The 22,491-nt window shown below is 44.6% G+C and overlaps 1 protein-coding gene across 1 annotated transcript in view; it reads right to left on the reverse strand.

Moving 5' to 3' along the window:
* Nucleotides 1-13,376: 13,376 nt before the first annotated feature.
* Nucleotides 13,377-22,491, reverse strand: part of trim44 (tripartite motif containing 44) — a 53,221-nt gene continuing 44,106 nt past the window's right edge. Inside the window, exon 6 of the mRNA XM_028585162.1 lies at nucleotides 13,377-14,133. Coding sequence (XP_028440963.1) covers nucleotides 14,049-14,133 — 85 coding nt within the window. The 3' untranslated portion in view covers nucleotides 13,377-14,048. The remainder of the gene's footprint in view (nucleotides 14,134-22,491) is intronic.

Below are 22,491 nucleotides of genomic sequence, written 5' to 3' on the forward strand. Positions count from 1 at the left end.
CATAGGCTCTGCTCATGGTGTCAAAAATGCTCATCCAAAAGGTTGTTCATTTAGATTTAGGGCAAGACCAGAACATATGAGTATGGTTGGCAGGAGACTGGTTACACCCGTTACAGGCGTCCCGGGACAGTGGAGTATATTTTAGACAGTTTTGCGTTTGTATAGTGGACTTTATGAAGGACCTTGCATTGGATTAAGCCATGACGAGCATATATGGAGGATGAGTGAACCATAGCCAGAGCAAGGTCCCATTGCTGGTCCCTAATAGTCATAATCAGATTGCCCTCCCACGCAGCTTTTATCAAAGTACGAGGGGTGAAGGACATCTTTGTGTGTTTGTGAGTGAGTGTGTGAGTCAGAAAGCAATAGATAAAGGAAAAACAGTGAGGGCATATTAGGGAACAATGTGCTTATGATTTCAGCAAATGTTTCAGTTGGCCCATTACAAAGTTGACTTTAGTTGCCAATATTCAGAGCAAAACACACCTAAAGAACACCACACACACACACACACACACATGCAGGCTTACAGTATTTGACCAATCATATTAAAGCAGACGCAAGGGCGCACATGGTTATATGTACATTCTCGCATACTTGCAGAATTTTGCCCACACTCCTGCTCACCCAGAGTCTCCTTCATGCTCCTCCAAATGCATTTATTACATTAACATTCAATTATGTGACCAATACCTTATTAGTTAGCAAAGCTGATGTCTGGTGGCGCTGCAGGGGCACCAGATAGGTATCAACAAACGAATCAGAGGGTAGTAGAGTAGTAGTGTGTGTGTGTGTGTGTGTGTGTGTGTGTGTGTGTGTGTGTGTGTGTGTGTGTGTGTGTGTGTGTGCGACTGTCAATCTATAAGTCCCGGGCTGAGAATCAAATAAGGAACATATATTGATTTGGGATTTCAGAGGCAGGGGCCAATAACAATTTGAGTGAGAAATGCCTGAAGCATCAACAATTACTTACTTAATTAAACGAGACAAAATGATGTGCAGATTGAAATCGGTTACACAGCAAATTGCAAAACACAAGGGTGATAATAAGTATAACAAATATAGCGTTAGCATAACATTATTGTTGTGACTATTAAAGAATAAGATCAATCCCTGGACTATTTTAGTAAATGTTAATAGCTGGTAGCTTCCATTACTATGTATGTCAATGGGAAATTCACCCACTATACACCATACACCCATTCACCCCACCCAGTAAAGGTAATAATGGACCTTAATTAGACCACGCTGAAAGCAATACTAAGTTATCAATTAAATGTAATGAAAACAGTAAAACATGAACAGGAACCAGGACTATGCACGGCCATTTAACCGGACACAAGCCAGCAGTTGTTTCTCACGGATAAAGAGCCACACGAGTCGAAGCATAAAGCTGGAAGAGGCTGGATTTACTCTGTGTGCTGTACCAGCTCTCAAGGCAGCAGTCGTCCATGATCACATCTGGTCTGCAAACAACAGGCAGTGGCATTTCTAAATAACAGCCTCAAACAGGGTCAAGTGGTCCAGCTGGGCAATGGCCAATCTTCTCTGACTTACGCATAATTAGTAGACATCGGTTAACTGAGCACTCATCAAGGTTTCATCCCTCGGATTGAGTCCCTCTCTTTAGGCAAAATAGAAACTAAACCGTTGCTTGTACAATCTTAGATGTCACTCTAAATGGTGAAATGACCGTAAATTGAGTTCAAGCGATGGCTGATTAGAGAGAGCTGTGCACCAGGGGCGGTGTGTCGGAATGAATTTTTCGGCATAGAGGTGCATTGAGCGTCATGCAACAAGTACAGCCGAGGCTGATGGGAATGCCATTCCTTTTGCAGGTATGAGGTCATAAACCATAGTATTGGACAAAGTGAAATCCTGACTTGATGATGGCATGAAATTAAAAGTCAGGGGATCACAGAGTTATCTCATATCATCATGTTGGGGAGCATACATGTCTGCACCAAATTTCTTGGCAATCCGTCTAGTGAGACATTTCACTCTGAACTACAAATGTCAACTTGCTGGTGCCGCTATATGAAAAGTCAGGGGAGCAAGGCATAGGATTCATCTTCTGGGGAACCTGAATATATGTAGCAATGCAGTTCAACCGTCCCATTCAACCATACTATTTAACAGCTGTGGAGCAAGCAGCAGAACTCATGACACATGACACTGTCATGACATAGTCATGACACATGAACCCTAACCCTAACCGAATAACACTTACTAAAAGAAGCGTTATGTCATAAACGTTCATGACAGTGTCATGTCACGCTTATGTGGATACCTTCAAGTAAAGTGTAACCAAAATAAACTAAGCATTATAAAAATATGTCTTATAAAGTAAATCAAGCATTCTCATTCGTTCCATCCATACAATTCATCTTTTTTTTGTTTTTAACATTGCCTGCTTCTTTGCTGCAAAATGTCAACCTCCTTAATTCCTTTCTTTCTTCCTCTGCTAGGTGTTGCTAGTGTCATCTTGCAAAAAAGGGTGTTCACATTGAAGTCAATTACTCTGGTTATCAAAGGTAACATTATAGTTAATTTGGCTCGGGATTAAACTGAATTTAAAGAACTCACCCCATTCACTCCCGATTGTGCATTCATCTGGGCGGGCTTGACCAACTTTACAGACAAAATCTAATCAAATGTTGAAGAATAGAAGAAGATCACGAGAGTAAACGAGAGAGAGAGGTGGAAATCAGGAGGAGAGAGGAGAGCATCGGGGCCAGAAGGTCATGTGATGGAGTGAGGCCGGGATGAAAAGAGGCACCAGCGCTCCCAGCAGGCTTGGCCTGTTTTATAGCAATCATTTTGGCTTGGCCCATTGCTCACACCCGCAGGCTGCCTTCGTTTAGTGGACCACCAACTGTCGCAGGTGTTTTTTCACGGGCCAAAGTGGGCCACTCATTTCGTGCCTCCCTGCCATGCCCTGGCCATATTCTGCATTTTGTATCAGAGTTCTTGGTGCTCCCGGGCTGTATTTGTGTTAGATACGAGCGCCTGGATTTGCAGGAGGGTAACATTGAGAGTAACCTTGAGAATATTACAGCAGCGCTGTATGTCTACGGGACGAACAAAATATGCAAAGCGCCGGCGAGTGAGTGACACGTTTGAGCTATTGCAGTGTGAATTAGAATAGAAGGAGCCGCAGACAACTGTTGAGAACAAAAGAAAGTTGGAGCAAACAGGCAAGAAAGAATTGGTAATACATAAGATTCAGCAGTCGAGTGCAGGAATATAGATGGGTGTGTGAAAAGGGGGTTAGGAGGGAGGGAAGCATGACATATCTTAACTAAACTGAAAGTTATGGGCGCTAAGAGAGGTTTCGTCAAGGGCGTGATAGAGTGGATCATGTGTGGAGTTCAAAACTGTTGAAAGACGAAACACAGGGGAGGCAAGAGGTGGCAGCACTGCCTAAAGCTTTTCTACACTGAAAGAGATTGTTGGAGTCTGTTTGCAGCTAGAGCATGAAGATTGACCATAACAGGAGGAAGTTGGGTTTGAACGGTCAGCACAGTGAGGTTTTACCAGTCGGGTGGGACCAGTAGAATCTGCTAGACTCGGGGATAATATGCAGCACCACCACAGGGTTACAACTCACGCCTGGATTGCTCTGAGCTCTGATTGGAGCAGAGAGGAGAGAGGAGAGAAGGGAAAATAAGGGGAACGGCGAGAGGGTGGTAGGGGGGCTTGCTGAGAAACAGGCCTTTGATCACAGAGGGAAGAATTACCAGCTCAGTGCCCAATGCTGTTGGGCCCCAACCCCAAAGCACCATGGGAACTGTTCATATTCAAAAATCAACCCCTTTCTCGCTACACAGCTCTGATTCATTTATTGGCAGAAATACACACACGTAGGCCACACACTGACAGACAAACACAAACTTATAAATGTCTTTGTTATGTTGCCTTGCCTTGGGTGAACTCTTGTTGGACTCACTGCTGAGGAGCTATGGGACTGTGACACACACAGTGACGTAGGGGACACCAGTCTGCACACACACACACACACACACACACACACACACACACACACACACACACAATAACAGTGGAAATGTGAAACATAGTTGCATAAAATAGAACATCTTTTGAAGCGTGAAACGGAGGGAGACATTCAAATTCAAAACAGAGTGGAAAATGTTGTGAAGCGACGCGATTCACCTTTAAATGAATCCACTGAAACATACAGGACATAGCAGTAAAAACCCACCGTAACATCATGAGAATGAATGTGCAGGTAATAGAGAGATTCTAAGCTGTAAATACCTCCCTGCCCTCTCGAGCATGCCTGAAGCCTACCCTGCTCGCTGATACAGAGGGGTGTGTGTGTGTGTGTGTGTGTGTGTGTGTGTGGGCTGATGGGGGTTTCCCACCTGCTGTGGAGGGAGGGAGGAAATATGAGCGTGGAATGAGCATAGCTTTGATCGTTTCTAATCCTCAAAGGAGAGGGAGGGGGCACCTTATCACGTCGGCAGGGAAGGCCAAATCCAGCGTGTAGGGGGGGGGGGTTGAGTGTCGGTGTATGTTGTGTGCAACAGCTTAACTACGCACACTTACGATGATGATTTACGTGTTTGCGACGGCGCTGTTTTTGGAAGAAGAAGGTGAAGAGCGATCCGTCCTCCATAACATTTGATGGGGCGACAAACTGCCTTCTATTGCTAAAGTGCCCTTAGGACCCAGCATGCTCTGTAAATGTCAGTTGGGAGCAGATAGCGCTGGCTTCCGTCTTTGTTTCCCTGTGGATAATTTAATTGAGAAAGTCTCATTAAATACCAGTGCTAGTGGCGCCTGGGCTTAGACACATGCCGAGCCTGACCTTTCCTCATAAGAACAATTAACATGACTGGATGCTCGTTTAATCAGACGGCCATTATTTTATCATTATCTTAATGGCTACCCATATTTCATGGTTAAAGTCAAACCCTGTTACTCAAGTTGTGGCCTTGGGTGCGGTAAGAGGTACACAGGGTTAAACGAGCATTCTGATTGACTACGGCAACGAGAGGCTTTAGCACATCTCGAAAGCGACCACAGAAGACGGAAAGTAGATGTTAAATAAGAGGGAGAGAAGAAAAGTTTTACTGTATCCACTCATTAATCCACTCAGTCATAGACAAAGCTTTTTCATGAGGATTCAGAGCAACGATGACTCGAGTGCAGTGTGTATAAACAGATACTTCCACTCAGAAACAAGATTATTTTCCTCTGAGTTATCACGTAGGGCTTTAAGAAGTGAGTGGGTTTGCATGCAAATTGTTGCCATCATTTTGCCCATTATCGGCCATGCAGGCCCATGGTAATGGGGATAGAGTGGCCACCTTTGAAGTGATTACATACATTTTCAGAGACTGACCTTTGAAGATGCAGTGCTCTCAGGGGATATGTGTGTGTGTGTGTGTGTGTGTGTGTGTGTGCACATGAGAGAGGAAGCACAAAGCAGATCGAAAGAGGGAAAGAGTTGTCTGTGCAAATACGTATATGAAATCGTACGAGCACACAGATGCGCATTTGGTATTCCACCCACAGGTAGAGATTGCAAGGCCATGCTAAAACAGGCCTTGGGACAGCTCCAGCTCTCACTTCACAGTCCTCCTGTACACAGCGAGACACTGCTGGGCACTCAGAGGGGTGGTTCAAATTGGAACACATTCATCTCAATCCCCTGCCTGCCAACACTAATGGGTGTTAGCCCGTTTTGGAGAGACAATGAAATCAAAGAAACGCTCCTGTGGTGTATGTGGACAGGAGTGAAAAAAACATAAACACATTTGATTTAATCCCTTTGTGCTACCGTGTGTATTATGCATGATTTGAATTCAACAGCAGCCTCTTTTTTAGCCTTGAAAGCAAAGCTCACTTCCCACCGTTGTTTCATAGTAGCCCCGACGTGTCAGTTCACTGCAATCAGTTTGGAGAACAGAATTACTTTTCATTCTGCTCCATCTCCACACGGGCTGCCCTTTGTTATAAGCCCCATGTCCAATTCCCCCTACTACAAATAAAGGATGCATCATAAATGCAAAAAGGATGACTGAACAGACTCCTCGGCTACCTACTGCAAAGTAGCTGCCTAGCTGGAAATGGCAAAAAAAAAAAACGGATTCTAAACCTCCTTGAATGCAACATAAGCTACCTCATGCCCAGTTTACAGTTTTTATTCCTCTGCTTTTTCAAACGGCAGTTGACACACTATTTATTATGCTTCTCTCTCCCCTCTGTCTTTTTCTGCAGAAAAATATCACCCCCTCGAGACCACACCTTTATTCTCTCCCTTTAAAAAAAAAGAGAACGTAAATCACAAACATACGTAACGGACTGAAATAACTACCCTGCCAATATGCCGCTCCAGTTTAGGAGAAATCCATCAAAAACTTTCAATTCTTCTTTTATTTCTTCTCTTGTGGCGTATACTTTAAAAAAATGTAGTGCACGGATGTCTGCTGGGAGTTTGTGGGCTACAGTACTAGCCATCCAGAAATGCTATCTAATATTATAGTGTATTGATTGTAGTCTCTCAGCAGCAGTATCGAGAGCAATGTCTGGACTTCAGTGCAGAGGAAGTGTTTGTGATTCTGCACAGACAGAAAGTTCAGCCTTTCCCCCGTGCTCAACAGAGACCATTAACACATCTGTGATAACTGTTGGTTCTATATGTGTAGTTGCCTCAGAGTACAAGCGTAGTCGCACCAAAGAGGTGACAGACACATCAACAGGAAACTGAGAGGTGTTAGTGGCTATGACAGAGACGAGGACGAACAGTTTTAAAATGAATTCATGTTTGTTTCATTTTTCTTTTATAATCGGTTTTTAAGAAACTTCCGGTTGAGAGGAGATTTGAGTTCAGAGAAAGACTTTTTTTTTTTGAAAATACAAAAGAGCCCGTGTTTCGTTAACGTCTTATCATCACTGAATCCAATTAGGACCTGGTCTTTAAGCCGCTCGTCATCTTGATTAAGCAGTCACCACAGGGAGTCCGCTGAAAAAAAACAAAAAAAAACGTGTATAGGCGGGAAGTACAAGGACGGACAGTAATACATCACGACAGTAAAGAACTAAATGGACAAAGTCCCGTTTACTGTGCAAATTGTTACTGACATTGACATTCCTGTATCTACATTTTCTTTATAGTTCTTCCATTTCCCTATCTAAACCGTTTCTTTGTTTCTTCCAACAAAGAAAGTCAGTATTCTGTTTTGATTGTATCTGTTTTTATCGTGTAGCCCACATTAAAGGGATTCACCAGATTTCGTAGAAAAAAGGGTTACAATGTATGTATTTTTCTCTCTCTAGGCGGTACAGGCAGCAGAGGAAGATGCTTGGGAGGGGGGGGCGGTAAACAGCAGAATGTGAAATAGAACAGATTTTTTTCTTTCTGAGCTGAAAATGGTTGGGACAGAGAACGATACTCCAAAACAATAGCTTCCTACATCGCTTACCAGAATGTATTTTTTATGACCATCTTTGAGCCCACTACTCTACTGTAAAACTACTCCTGGCAGCAACTCATACGACCCTGAAGACGAAAACACCTGTTATGGTATACTTCATCAGACGCTGAGGACATGTGTCCTCTGTATTTGACCCATTTAGCAACAGTGGGCAGTTGTGTTGCAGCCCCAAGGAACCAATGGCGCTTTTCCATTACATGGTACCTACTCGCCTCGACTCTACTCGCCTTTTTTGGTTTTCCATTACGAAAAAAAGTACCTGGTACCTGCTAACAGGTACCTTTTTTAGTACCTCCTCAGTCGAGGTTCCAAGCGAGCTGAGGCGAGCCGTGAAGGTGACGTGAAACCCTGCAGGCTACTGATTGGTCGGAAAGAATCGTCACTGATCACTGCATTGCTAGCGACAAGACGGCATTCTTAAATAGTTTAGCCAACGGCGTTTTTTTTTGCTGCCGGAGGCTCAAAGCAGAGCTTTCTCCGTAGCATACAAGTGGCCTGATGGTTATGTGCGCTGGTGTGTGTGTCGAGTTGCCGTGTGTGTGTGTGTGTGTGTGGGGAGCTGGTGAGCGAGGGATCAGTGAGAGAGTGCCGGCGATTAGCTCCGCAGCGAGTAGTGACTCTAGAGTCCTAGTGAGAAAAAACAAAGTGTCACCCCGGTTCTTTCTGACCACGGTGGGAAATCTGGAGCAGGAAAAGTGAACTATCTTGTTGATTTCATGTTGTTTATGGAGAAGGAGAACCAGGAAATGAGTCGGGGGAACTGCAACGCCACCAAGCCACGCCTACGGCAGTCGCTATGACGACCAGCCACGCTGAGGCTGTACAAAAATCTGCAATGGAAAAGGGACGCACAGTGCGCCGAGTCGAGTCGAGCAGGTACCATGTAATGGAAAAACGCCATAAGTCAAGGTCTGAGGCCAGTCCGTTAGTCAAGGGTAATGTGTGCATTCCCAATACATTACATGACAGCGTATTTTGCGGTGGGAGGAAAACTCCATTAACAAAGCCCCCAGCTGGGGTTTGAAGCCAGGACCTACTTGCCTCCACTTAGCCAACTTGCCAGGTTTTGGCCTGTTAATTGGATTCAATTCTTGTGCCTTGATTAGTCGTCTTTAGGATCGCCTCCCTTCTCCACTGATCTTGCAAGTGAGGGAAATTGTGCCAGAGCCCCAACTCGACCACAACCATACCACACACCATATTTATACTGTATGCCGTATCTGTAGTCTAATCAGGCAAACCCAACGACGACAGCAGCACAAGTTTGATGTTCGACTCCGTCCCTGATAGAACTGCTAATGCTATCCGTCTCATCAAACATGGAGGCGCGTATCTCATCTTGTAGCCTTGGGGCAGACCTGGGGGCCAGACGGCTGCACCCGTCCTCACCTCGGGCCGGGCCAGAGCAATTACTACTGCTGCTTCACACACAGACCTGTGTCACCGACGCAATTAACAAGCTCCGGAGGAGCCTGGGCAACCAGAAAAGGGACAGACTGTGTACACAGCATGAATGATGAGAGGCATGAGCAAGGATGGGGGAGTGAGGAAGAGATGGAGGGGAAAACAAGCCGGGCTGCCAGGTTTTTGTGAACAGTTAGTGTGTAGGCGGGTGTCAAACTCTGCGAAAAGAAAACCATCCTAAATACACACCATTTTTAGAATATTTTGTTTTGATATTACAATACAGACGTACTGTATGTTATTTCCTCTTCCGCGTACCTTTGGGCAGAGATTTTGGAGAGTGAGCCTGCAATTGCTATAGTTCGCCTCCTACTTTTCCACATTCTAGGTTCATCCTTGTTGCGAGGATGATTCATCACAGCTGTGACAAAGAGAGCATAATGTGTTACAGCTCCCAGAAGGAAGAGCCCTAGGTGTTATCTAGGCGGGATGTTTATTTTATTCAGAGGCACGTTCCATTATCAGCTGGAGGAAACCAAGCATCCCTCCTTTCCACTGCATCAACGCCTTGTGACCAGTTCTATGTCTCCCCATTGCAAGCTTGATTCCAAAACTCTAATCCTCATTCTAAACCCTGGTATGAGCCTGCTCATCTGCTGTCCTTTTGATCACAATATCCCCTTCAGTCTCATTGCCCTTCCTACTAGAGATGCACCGATAGACCGGCCGCTGACCGGAATTGGCCGGTTTTCACGTGCTCGGCCATGACCGACGACCGGCAGCTCAGTCTGACATATGCCGATTTCCTGCCGGCCTCTTTTTTTCCCCTCTTCCTCTCCTCGTGAATTAACCTGCAACATGTCAACGGTTTGGAAATTCGTCAGCGTGTGTGCAGAAGATAACAAGTTTGCAATATGCAACACCTGCAAGGAAAAAGTAGGGCGCGGAGGGACGACACCAAAAACCAAAAACTTTAGATGTGTGTGAAATGTATATAGTTCTATTTTATAGTGATCCATTAGCTGTTCAAAAGATGTTCTATGTTCTGTGCAAAATGTTCTATTAAAGAAAAGATAGAAAATAAATATTTGCGTGTGCTGTAAAGTGGTTGGGAAAAAATGAAATCGGAATCGGCTAAAATCGGCGTTGGCTGGCCTAACTCAAAGAAAATCGGAATCGGCCTCGAAAGTTGTAATCGGTGCATCTCTACGATTCATTCACTTGTCCAAGAAGGATGCTCAGACAGGTAGAGATTGCGCAAAAGGTTAGAGACAGAAGCCCTGCGGTGTCTTTACTGACTCGGGGACGGAAGAGTGATGGGAGCTGTCGAGAGGAGAGATGGATTCCCCGGTCATCTCGTCTCCACCCGGTCATTGTTCATGAGCTATGGCTGCCAGACAGCTGTCGGTACCTGCCCCGTCTGACAGATGCCTGCTGCCAGTCAGTCCGGGAATGGTCCACAATCTGCGTCACCTTCTCGCTGGCTGGATCTCACTGTGAGCCAAAAATCAACGACTGGGAAGAGATTGATTTATTCCCCGTTAGCATTTCTCAGAGGTGCTTCAGCCATTTGTTGAACACATTACATTAAAAAGGTGCCGTGGGTAGGATTGGGAAGATCCAGGACTTAGCCCAAAAATGTGAACATCAACAACTTCTCAGTCCCCTCCCCCTTCCTGCTAAAGCCCAAAACGGTCTCCTAAGCCCCTCCCCCCACAAGGGAGAATGAATGTATGTGCATGAGCAGAGGTGTAAGTGAGAGTTGGGACTAAGAAATATGAAACCAAAAACATAGAGAGCACTTCCCTGCAGAAAGAAATGTCACTTATTTGGTTATGTGCATCTTATGTGCGCCACGTTCTTTAGCCAATATGACAATTCTGTCTGTTCTCCACCTCCAACTTATATCAAAAAAATGCATAGTAACCACATTAGGGACGCAAATGTTAAACTCAACAGGCTTTTACAACACCACGAGTGGGGTCATGTGTAGTAATAGTCATATCTGGTTTCAGTGGGTGGTTGAACCAAAAGCAAACGGTGGAAAATGTAAAAATCCGGGCTAGCATCGCCTGACTGATGCCTATTTCCTTGTTTTTGTGCGTTTGTGTGTGTGTGTGTGTCAAGAGGCCGGGGGGGCGGGCGGTGTACTGTGAGACTAGCAATAGATTCTCTTGATACAAGAATACAATCTCTTTTGGTACAAGAGGTGTGGGTCTCTGCAAATAAACTGTCATTTTTCACAGGCTAATGCGCATCCTCACAAATACTTAACCGCACACACACACGTGCAGTGGGCACACGCATACATCTCAGGGCCATGTGTGGTCTGTTATTTAGAGACGTTTCCTATTGCTCTTACAGCTCTCGTATGCTAATAAACAGAATCATTAAGTCATGGCGGGTGGTGGCTGGTGGAGCTGATCCATTACCGTCTTTTAAAAAAATATGATGGCAGAGAGAAATAGGATCTATTAAAAGGCGGCAATCAAAGCGGCATCACCACTTGCAAGCGTGTCACGTAGCCCATTCAATCTCACAACCCATGAAGCAATTAATTCATGTCAATACAAATACACAAATAGTTTCCTTTTGCTCATCAGGGCCCCGCGCAGGTCCTACGGCTGCGCTTGTGTTTATTTGCGTCTTGGTGCCTCTGCGTGAACATGCTCAGTGAGGTGAACCTGGAAGAGCAGGTGTAATTGGGTGTGGGGGGGAAAAAAAAGGGAACCTCGTCGTCTCCCTGGCTAAATTAAATCAGACAATCTTCTCCTCTCCATTTCCTCCCCAAGACAACAGGCACATTGTCTCCCCTCAGGTTTGTTATTATTTCTCTGATCAGGTTGGACGGAGGGTGACGCAGATGACGGGATAATGATTATTCTCTGAAAACAGCCTCCCTTTGAAAGCACAAGGGGGTGGGGTGGGGGGGGGGGGGGGGGGGGGGGAAAGCCTGTATCTGGCTATGCCTCCTCCCAGCTAACTTCAATTAATTTAACCGCAGAAACACTAAAAACACACCCAAGAAAGAACAAAATTAAATCTCTAAAAGGGTGTGAGTGCTCTGGCACCTGGTCAGTCAGCATTGGATTAGTGAATGTGGAGGATCAATGCCTCATGTGGTAAATCATTATTTCTGTAAAAGGAAAACTCCCAAGAGAATGCCAACCCAGATGTGTTGCCGCCCAGACAGCAACGAGCAACGGCTAAACGAGTTTCTTCGAGTCAATATCTCAATGCGGAGGGATCCGACCTGCTGAGAAAGCATTCTCGGCTTGATGGAGCCGCTCCGATAGAAAGCAGCTGTGAAGCCACATGGTGCGATTCCGAGGAGGTGAGAGAAGTAAAGTGTGGGGGGGGGAATTGAGCAGCGGGAGAGACAAAAGGCTTTCTGATTGTGGCTGCGAGTTGATGAAAGTGGGTTCTGGCTTGTCTCGATTCGTAGGAATGAAACCAGTCTGCATTTAAATGCATCTGTGGAGCAGCACTGCTCCATCACACGCCTTTGTTTCCAAAGCTACTATTCCCAGTCCTATCTACGTAGATGGGTTACTGCTTTGCATTTTGACGAAGGAAGACTAGAAATCCTCCTCTTCCTGAATCCCCTCCTCGCAGAATTTCATCTCTCCTTCTGTTTTCATCCAAGTGTCTTGGATGACTGATAGTTTTCAGGTGTTTGTGGTGTTTTGCAACAGACATAATGCAGGAATTGTTCCTAAAGTGAAAATACAAATGTCATCTTCAACATTCAATATATATATATATATAAAAAAAAAAAAAAAAAAAAAAAAGAAACTGGCTGTTTATTTATAGATTTAAGACACAAATATTAGACATTAAAACCAGGAGAAACATCAGACTTCTGTTTGTTGTTAGACAAGAATCAAGAGTGAGCCGAGTTATTTCAAAAGGCTGTTGACACACCGGCATTTCCCTTGGGTGGGTATACGACTCGCAGTGCTACAGCACAGTGAAGTCATGTTGTTGTCAAACATGCCCCACATATTACGGGTGACGCCGCTTTCAATTTTGAATTTAAGACAACAGAATCAATCACATTAGAAACAAACCGCTGACACAGACAGACTGGCGGCGGTATATCATGAATGAAAGCCACGGCTGAGCGGGTCAAGGTAGAAAGTGCGTACACTCGTCGGGAATGCAATCTGTCATGCGCTGCAGATTGGCCAGGACTAATGAGCCCTTACATTACAGTGCAAAGAAAGCTGATAGTGCTGGAGTGCTATTTTTGCACAGTCAAATTGCAGTTCGATTTTCACCTAACAAAGACTCAGCAACATTCACCAATCAATACGTGTCAAAAAGTCCCCCCGCTTCTGATAATAGACAAGCACACAAGGAAGTGAGCGCAAATCTACAAGCATAAAGAATCAGCGGGGAGGGAGGAGGGTGTAGGGGACAGGAGGGGGTGAAGGCACCAGGATGATGGAAAGTGCAAGAGACAACATCATAGAACAAAAGCTACAAGACACTTAGGTTTTTTTTTTTTTTTTTTTTTTTACAATCAAAATATAACATAACATATTCTCTTGAAGACGTAAGGCATTTGTGGCATCTGGAAAAGATTCCCTTTCTTTGTCTGGGAGAGTCCAGAATGTTTGTCAAAATGACAGAAACAAAATGATATTGTACATAAATGAAGTGTGAAGCACACTGCGTCAAAGAATTTCCCATTTCTGACATCTGTCGGGCTTAACAGATGCTCCGCTCAGCTGCCTACCCAGGCTCCTCTCTGAGTCAGCCCGGCTCGCCACTAAAGCCAAGGATCTGACTGGCTGTGGAAATTGAGCCTGATGGTAATTGATTGCACATAACTTTGTGTGCCTCAATTAAAGAAAGTTAGTAGCTAGTGAGGAATTCAAAAAAAAAAAAAAAAAAAGAGTTTGAGAGCAGAACAGACGTGGCCATCCATATTTGTCACAGCAGCCCTCTTCAAGGTCAGCTCCCCGGGAGAGGGGGAGGGGGGGAAGGGGAGGGGAGCAGGGTAAAAGAGATGGCTGACAGAGAGAGAGAGAGAGAGAGAGAGAGAGAGAGAGAGAGAGAGAGAGAGAGAGGAGAGAGAGAGAGAGAGGGCCAGCCTGACAGCTCAACAGGGCTGACGGCTGGCTGAAGCCGACACTGAAGGCCAGGTGGATGTAGCAGGAGTCTGGTCTGCTGGTTTTAGGGGGCGTGGTCCATGGATGGTCCAGAATTATTGTCGTCAAAGTCCCGTTGGTCCATGGGCTCCGCCCTCGGCTCTGGCAGCCTGGAGAGAAAACGAGAATCAGAGACAAATTAGGTGACCGCAAGTCCTCCAGCTCTTCTTCTTCTTCTCCTCTTTCACAAACACCTGCATGCGGCAACACAAACACACACATCCCACCCGCACGCACCCTCCCAGCATGCGCGCATATTATGGAAATCTAATAAACCTTTGTGAAATGTAATCAGCTTCAATCAAGCTACGCCTTAAGCAGAAATCATCCATTCTGTCGGCGTTACATTAGCAGCTCTGTGGTGACAGAGACAAAGTGATAGCTAAATTGCAGGGACCTGTAGCAATCCGAGCCTGGCTGATAGATTCAATTTCACCGGAGACAGTCTACACTAATCATGTGCTCTAATTGGACAATGTTGTAAGGGTGATAGAGCACTGGTCCGCCCTAAGACGCAACACTCTTCTGTTACTTCTCTCATTCCACCCTCCATCCCCCCCCACCATCATAGCTACAGTATATCCATTTTCAGAAGACTGCGTCTCAGCATGTTTTTCTAAACACTTTATGGGGGTGCTGTTCAATTCAATGAGATTCAATTCACTTTAGAGCTAAGCCATCTAATTTCACCACTCAAATGTTTCCTTTGAAACCATCACTTTCTAAGATCTCGGGCCGCTAGTTTGCATTTATATTTGTGAATTTACTGCCATCTATCGCGGCAAGAATCAACAACGATGATGCTACTCAAATCTCTGATGTCATCCTGATGTTCTGGGGGGTTAGAGATGATATAACTAACAAGTTCAAGGTTCAAAACCTAACTTGCATGTGGCCGTCTGTTTTCACTGTCAGTTGAGCACCTACATTAGTATGTAAGCTCAGTGCTAAGCTCGGTTCTCTAGTTATTACATTTGGAGGGAGAAGGGTTCATAACAACAAATTAAGCAACGGGTAACAATAGTAAAACAACACAGTAAGCGAAACGAATGACTCATTTCCCAGAACAAGCACAGCGAGCATAAAATAAAAAAAACAATGATACAAACACATAGAAGTTACTGTAGCAGGAGCAATAAAATCAGACGGCCAGTCATGATGCGAAACCCTCGTACAGTGTAGTTGTACAGTATACCCAACGTGGTCATGGGAGAAAGGGGTTCACTTATAGTTAAATGTACAGCGTCCTGTTTAATGTTCTGCCTGTCAAGGTACAAAATTAAATTGTTTAAACTGTTTTGCGTTCAGTGCGTTCAAATTAAATATTGGTTGAATGTGGTTAGCAACTGGTCAGGGTCACCACATACTGCTGTGATGTTTTAGCAGATGCTATTATTCATGGCTAAAAAGAGTTTTCAATGTTGTTTAACCTCACATGCGGTGTTTGGTGTTTTAAGCCCCCAACGTCGTCTTCCAGGCAGGCACTTGGATTAGGCAATGGTTAGGGTTAAAGGAACACGCCGACTTACCGGGACTTTAGCTTATACACCGTATCCCCCAGAGTTAGAAAGTCCACACATACCCTTCTCATCTCCAACTAGCCTACTGCTCCCAATAAGTGACAAAATAACGCCAACATGTTCCTGTTTACATGTTGTGATTTGTATAGTCACAGGGTGTACAAATAACAACGTCACATGAGACACAGCCGTCTTCAAACTGGGAACTATATTCTCAGAAAGGTGAAGCACTGCTACTTCTGCGGAGTGATTTGCTCGCAGCACCTGAAGCCCTGTGGTGAGGAGCAGAGAGTTCGCCTGGAGTTGACTCAGAGTTGGAGTAATAGAGTCAACAATTACTAGATAGTAAAAGCATATGACCTTGTTATTCGTACACCCTGTGACTATACAAATCACAACATGTAAACAGGAACATGTTGGCGTTATTTTGTCACTTATTCAGAGCAGTAGGCTAGTTGGAACCGGTTACCTCCAGGATCTGTGCTAGGCTTAGTTAGCGCTGGGGTCGTCAGACAGAGTTACAACACGCACGGAGATGAGAAGAGTATGTATGGACTTATCTAACTCTGGGGGTTACGGTGAATAAGCTAAAGTCCCAATAAGTCAGCGTGTTCCTTTAAGGTTAAGGTTAAGGTTAGGGTTAGGTGCCTTGAAGTCGTCTCTGGGGGCTTAAAACACCATTGAGCCTACATTATACCATGCAGTTGTGGCTGAACAAACATTAAACTTATGTCTATAATGCAATATCTGCATTAGACAGTCGTGTTGTCCAAGATATGAACACATTTCTGTATAGAATCCTTTATACAAGGAAGCAGCTAATGAACACATTATATATTGACGTAGTGTTACTTTGTCATCTTCGTCTCGTACCACTCTGTCAAAGACACATTTCCATCCATCTCTGCTTGTCTACCTCACTTGCTTCAACACTGTACTGTTCCACCCGTTTTACTGCCTTTGCTGTGTGCAGCACAATCTTTGAGAAAAAAAATCGACACGTTGTTTAATAGGCTGCGATATACGAGTATTCCTGTCTGACACCCTACTGCTGGCAGAAACAAAGAGCTGCTCCCTTTCCCTTCCGTCACCTTCTCGAGGAGCGACTCATCAACACGCAAACTCACAACAGGGAATCTCATCAAAGAGCAGCCACAAATGTAGTTATGTAATGAAGTTATAGACAACACTTTTAGGGTTTAACAAAGCAGCAACAATTACACACACAGACACACACACACACACACACACCTCAAGTGCCAACTTACTGACTGCCAAAAGAAATGATGTTGGACAGAGTGCATACACGTATAGTTATACCATCTCCCTTAAGTATACTGTACATCTGAGACATTCATTATTCAAAAGGGCTGTTCCCGTTCAAATTTCTAGCGAACTTACCACTTGTGCTATCTGTACCACCCCAATTTTACTCAGTTTTCAAATTGTCTACAGCGTCTCACAGGCTGTTCACTCTTGTATTGTCAGCACAACACACACAAGTCTGCACTGAGCTAAGCCCTGCAACCTCACACAGCTCCCTCCTGTCTGACATGGTGTTTGGGGTAAAACGTTGGCAGACTTATTTTGTGTAAGGCAATTTCATCTTGCATCTCCAGTCAACCAAAACATTCATCCCCTGCTCTTGGTGTAGTAAAAAAAAAAAAAAAAAAAAAAAAAAAAAGAAAGTAATTACAAATATATTTTATATGGCACAAAGCGAGCCCTCCTCTATGGAGGCAAATTAACTATTTATATTCAAACAGTATTTGCTAAGCCTTGGGACACATGGATGTAATAACTTATTTATTCCACCCGCAGGAAAAAGGCCATTACTTGAGAGAAAGAGAGAGAGAGAGAGAGAGAGAGAGAGAGAGAGAGAGAGAGAGAGAACGGCAGCGATTGGGGTGGGTGGTAGAGAGGGAAGACAGAGTGGAGCTTCAACATGCAACAAAATGTCAGTGGGTGGCTGATAAATTCCCTACGAGTTAAAGCCCTTGCTTTGTTCTCTTTTTCGGTCTGTTCATCTTCCCTGGCCTAAGTAAGAGATCACTTTGCTGTGTGTGTGCGTGCGTGCCCTGACGACTGGGTTCTTTCCACCCATGACTTATTCATACGCTTTAATGCAGTCGATGTATTATTGATCAGGGACGATCATTGCCTCCTCCCCTTGGTGTGACCATGTCCTGTGGACAGGGGCGGGCTGAGGGCTGGGAGGCCTGCTGCAGAGCTCACTTTTTGGGCTTTAGTGGAACATTGGCTGTGCCTCCTGGGTGATGGATGGACAACAGCTTTTGTGTGTGGAAATTTGGAACATTTTGTGTGTGTGTGTGTGAGACAGAGAGATAAGATTTTAGATAGGACTGGTAGACTAGAACAAAGCTAATCTTACTAATGTCCCCTCTCTGAGTGAAACAGAAAAGTTTCTCCAATAGCCCTAAAATGAACCCATCACTCATGAGAGAAATCCCCTGGCTCCGTACGAGGAAAAACAGAGAGCGGGAGCGTGCAGGATGTAGCCTAGACTTTGACTTTTGTCTCTCGCATTCTATTCCTGTTTTGGCCTCGCCCCCATGCAGCTCTCTGGGAGATAGAGGGAGGGAGGGGGTCCTTGCCCTGATCTAGTTTGAACTCCCTGCTCTTGGCAGAGAAGCTGCAGGACTCTTAAGTCATCATTCCGGAAACACTCCCATCCCGCCGCGGCAGCCTTGCCAGCTTTCCTCATTGCCATATGAATAATCATACTGCAGTAGCTTGGATATGCTCAAAGGGTTTGAGGTGTGTGTGTGTGTGTAAAAAGATGGAGAGACGGGAAAAGGGAGGAGCTGAAGAGCAAACTGGGGCTTGCTGATAGGAGGAGTGAGGTTCTTCTTGATTAAGCAAAGAGGTTGAGTGAGAAGAAGGCTGTGTACACAGCGCTGGTGGCAATCATCTTCAGGGGAACGTAACTACTGCAATTTGTATTTCCAAACAGACCTGATGCCATCTAAGCATACTCCATCACATTACACGGCGGGGCACATTTCTCAAGCCCTGGAGGTCTATAAGGTTTGGTCTAATGAGAGAGGATCCTTAATGGTTATTGATAGAGCCCACGAGGACAGACTCCTACCCTTACTCTCCAGCGAAGCAGTGCACTCTGCCACTACTTAATGAAGTAAATCCTGTCGCTTCTGCAGGCCAATTTAACACTACAAACAGCTATGCGACAAGAGATGACTGCGATATGGAAAAATAAATCAAATAAAAAGGGGGAAAGAAAGGAGTGCGGAGCATTAATGACGTGAGAAAGGGAGAATGAATTTACAAAAAAAACAAAACAGGTATTGATTTGTAGATGGCAATCTAATGTAAACAAAGAAAAAAGAAGAAAAGACATACTTCACACTATTATGAGTAATTGACCTTCTCTGTGCTAATGCTCCGCTGGATCTAACTGGCCATTATCCCTCTCCTCTCTCTCTCTTGCCATCTTGTCTGCCGACGTCCCCTCTTCTATCTATGGATTTATACTCTTTCCTTTCATCCGACAGCCCTGTCAAGGGTTGTCTAATTTAGAAATAGCCCCTGCACATGCCTTTCATTAAGAGCACCCCTGTGATCTCCCCAACACTCTGCACCGCGATGATCGTGTGCCACCTAGAATTTGAGATATGGCTGTACCCTAATGAGAAGAAATGTGTGGGGAAAACCCTGAGAAGAGCAATGGGGTGCCATGGAGAGGTGGAGGAAGACTTAAGGAAGGAAAAGACAATTTATCAGAGCTTCCAGGAAGGTGAAGATCAAAGAACAAAAAGGGAGGAGAGCCAGAGCGGTGGCAGGAAGTGACAGCATCTTGATTGGAGCTTGTTGCAGAGGCTTAGGGCGCCATCCACACGGAAACACTTTTTGGTGGAAACACACGTTTTGCATCGTTTTGGCCGATCGTCCAAACGAATCCTGTAAACGCACTGCCTGAAGACGCAGTGCGTCACACATTTTTGAAACCTGGTCCCAGGGTAAAAAGAAAATTCTAAAACGCCGCCCTCGCGGCTTCGTTTGGACGGTGAAGACGCCTACTTGCGTATTGATGATGTCATCGCCAAACCCCTCGACCTCTAGCCTTTGACCTCTTACCCCGCGACGACGTCTCATAACAACAACACCAACATAAACATGCATCCGTCCTAATCATGGACGTATTAAGAGAACGGGTCCTAAGGCCCACAACCACACGGCACGGTAGCATCGAAGGTAGCATATAGCTAGCTCCCTTGTGTTTGGTTTCTTCTTCTACTGTCCGTTTGTATACAGCACGCAAGCATGCTCTGCCTCTTCTTCTCCGTTTTTGGTGAATTTCTGTAGCAGAAACAGCGCCACCTATAGGCCTGGCATATGAAGCAGCGTGTTGAGTCATTTACAAATGGATCTGTTTGGATGCTAATTTCTAACGATGCCAGGGAATACAGGGGGGAGGGGAGGGTGGGGGGTTAGATCGTTTTGGTACATGTGGACGTGGCCTTCGACACAAGAAAAGGAGGGCTGATGTGGAAGTGTGGGAGCCCAGACTGATACTTAAGTTTCTATTAAAGTTCCATTGTCACAGGTTCCTCGGGGCCATGATCAGATAAGGTGCTTTTCTCTCATGCTCTAACACAAAGAGCACCGGTAGTGATTGCAACTAGGAACACAATCATCAACGTGTTTTTGATATGCGCCTCCAAGTTTAAGAACTTCACACTTCTAAAATTAAGTGTAGCTACTTCACAAAAGCAGACAACGTAGGGCCGTCAGCAGCTGCTGCTACTGTGTAAATTACACTGTATAAAAATGACATCAAATTACAAACCAATTTCCTCTGCGGACAAAGAAAAGAGCAGATTGTGGTAGGAAATAAGAGCAACTCAGTGGGTGGAGATAATTGAATCTTTTATAAAAAACATTTTATTTCAAGGGAGAGAAGGCTTTTACAGTTGATCACTTTTATGAAAAACAAATTGCATATTTTAGACATTTCAGTTGGGGTTTTCATTTAATCTTATCCCAGAGGTTTGTGCAAGGTCCATATTTCCCCCTGTATTTATAAACTACCCTATTAACAAATAATGCCAGTTTTCACTGTTCTATGCATGGACACACACAGTATATACAGTGCATGACACATTATATTTATTTATATAGTCTTGAAATGTCTTATAGCTAAATACCAATATTTTGGGACATTCTAATTGTAGCTTTAAACAGTATTGCTCTAAACAGCACTGACCCTGGCTCCTTATCTCATTATTCATGTTTATCTAAAGTCTGTACTATTACAAAGACTAAATCCGTCCTTAGCTAAGAAACCATTGAAAGTTTCACGTTTATTCTCTACTGGTAAAAACGTATCTACAGTAGCATCACTCCAGCCTATTCAAAATGCCGACGCTCGGGTTTTCGCTGCCAAAAAGGATACGAAAAAAGAAAAACACTTTTGCCCTGAATCTTCTGTCGCCACCTCTACCCATTATTTTTAGAATTGACTATTTTAAAATGTAAGTGATTGCTTTTGAAAGCATGACTGGGTCTGCCCCGTGCTACATCACAGACCTTTTGACTACACATGGGTTGCACAGACTGTGATCTTCAGATGAGACCTGTCAAAGTAGACTGCAGACTAAAAGTAACCATGATCTGCACTCAAGGCGGTGAGACTTCAGAATCACACATCTGAAGAAATCAGGTTAGAGAGGTTGAGTAAAATGCTTGTTTATTAAGTGATGACTTGTTTTTCCATTGCTTTGTCTTTAACAAATCATGTGCGGTCCCGTTATATTCATATTCTGAAACATCTTCTGTATAATACACCATCTTCCTCTGGTAACAGAGTTTCTGTCCTGTCAAGGCAGAAAGAGAGAGCCTCACGAGTGTGACAGCAGTTGTTGAGGAGCGAGGACTCTTATTAAGATTCTGTGGCGAGAGGCTGCTGTGTGAGCAGGTGCTACCAACGCGGCAGGTGTTGGAGGTGGATGGCAGAAAGGATGGTTCACAGCTCGCATTTTCGGTCACTGACACACAGGATGGTTAAGTGATGCACAGGAATATATGGAGATGCATACATATGCGTTTCAATTGGTTTATCTTACAGTCAGTGTCACAAATAGGTGACGTGGTGTAGGGGGGTGGATGGAAAAACACATGTGGAATAGAGTCCGGATCGGGTCGGAGTTTTCTGTCCGAGCCCGGGCCGCGTCCGACAGAGCTGTGACTGAATGGGGCCCGAGCCCGACAGGCATTAAGAAAGTTGTGTCTGACCGGACCCGAGCCCGACACGGTTATAATCAAATTTTTTTCCCTCCTACGGACACATGTAAGCCACGTTTTTGTGTGATAAGCCCGCTTTAGGCATTCGGAAATGTCAACAGATGAGCGCATCAGCGCACACGGGGCAACAAGCGCACGTTAATAAGCTGTTACAATGTTCAATGTGTGAACCTTTCCTGCTCGCTTCGTTTCCGACCGTGATCAGAAAACCGGCCCGGCCGCCAGGCGCAGGGCGGGTATCCATGCCTTAATGTGGATCGGATATTGTATTTACTTCATTTTTGCTTGGTTTGCTCAGATTTACGTTGAAAGGGTTCATACTAGAGCTGGGCAATATATCGATATTATATTGATATCGTGATAAGAGACTAGATGTCGTCTTAGATTTTGGATATCGTGATATCGTAATATGTCATAAGTGTTGTCTTTTCCTAGTTTTAAAAAGGCTGCATTACAGCAAAGTATTGAACTTACCAGACTGTTATAACTGTTCTATTATTGGCCTTTACCCACTTAGTCATTATATCCACATTACTGATGATTATTTATCAAAAATCTCATTGTGTAAATATTTTGTGTCAACAATACAATATCGTTGCGCTATCGATAGAGGTATTTGGTCAAAAATATCGGGATATTTGATTTTCTCCATATCGCCCAGCCCTA

Source organism: Perca flavescens, chromosome 8, assembly GCF_004354835.1.
Source record: "Perca flavescens isolate YP-PL-M2 chromosome 8, PFLA_1.0, whole genome shotgun sequence".
In the NCBI taxonomy this organism is placed as follows: domain Eukaryota; kingdom Metazoa; phylum Chordata; class Actinopteri; order Perciformes; family Percidae; genus Perca; species Perca flavescens.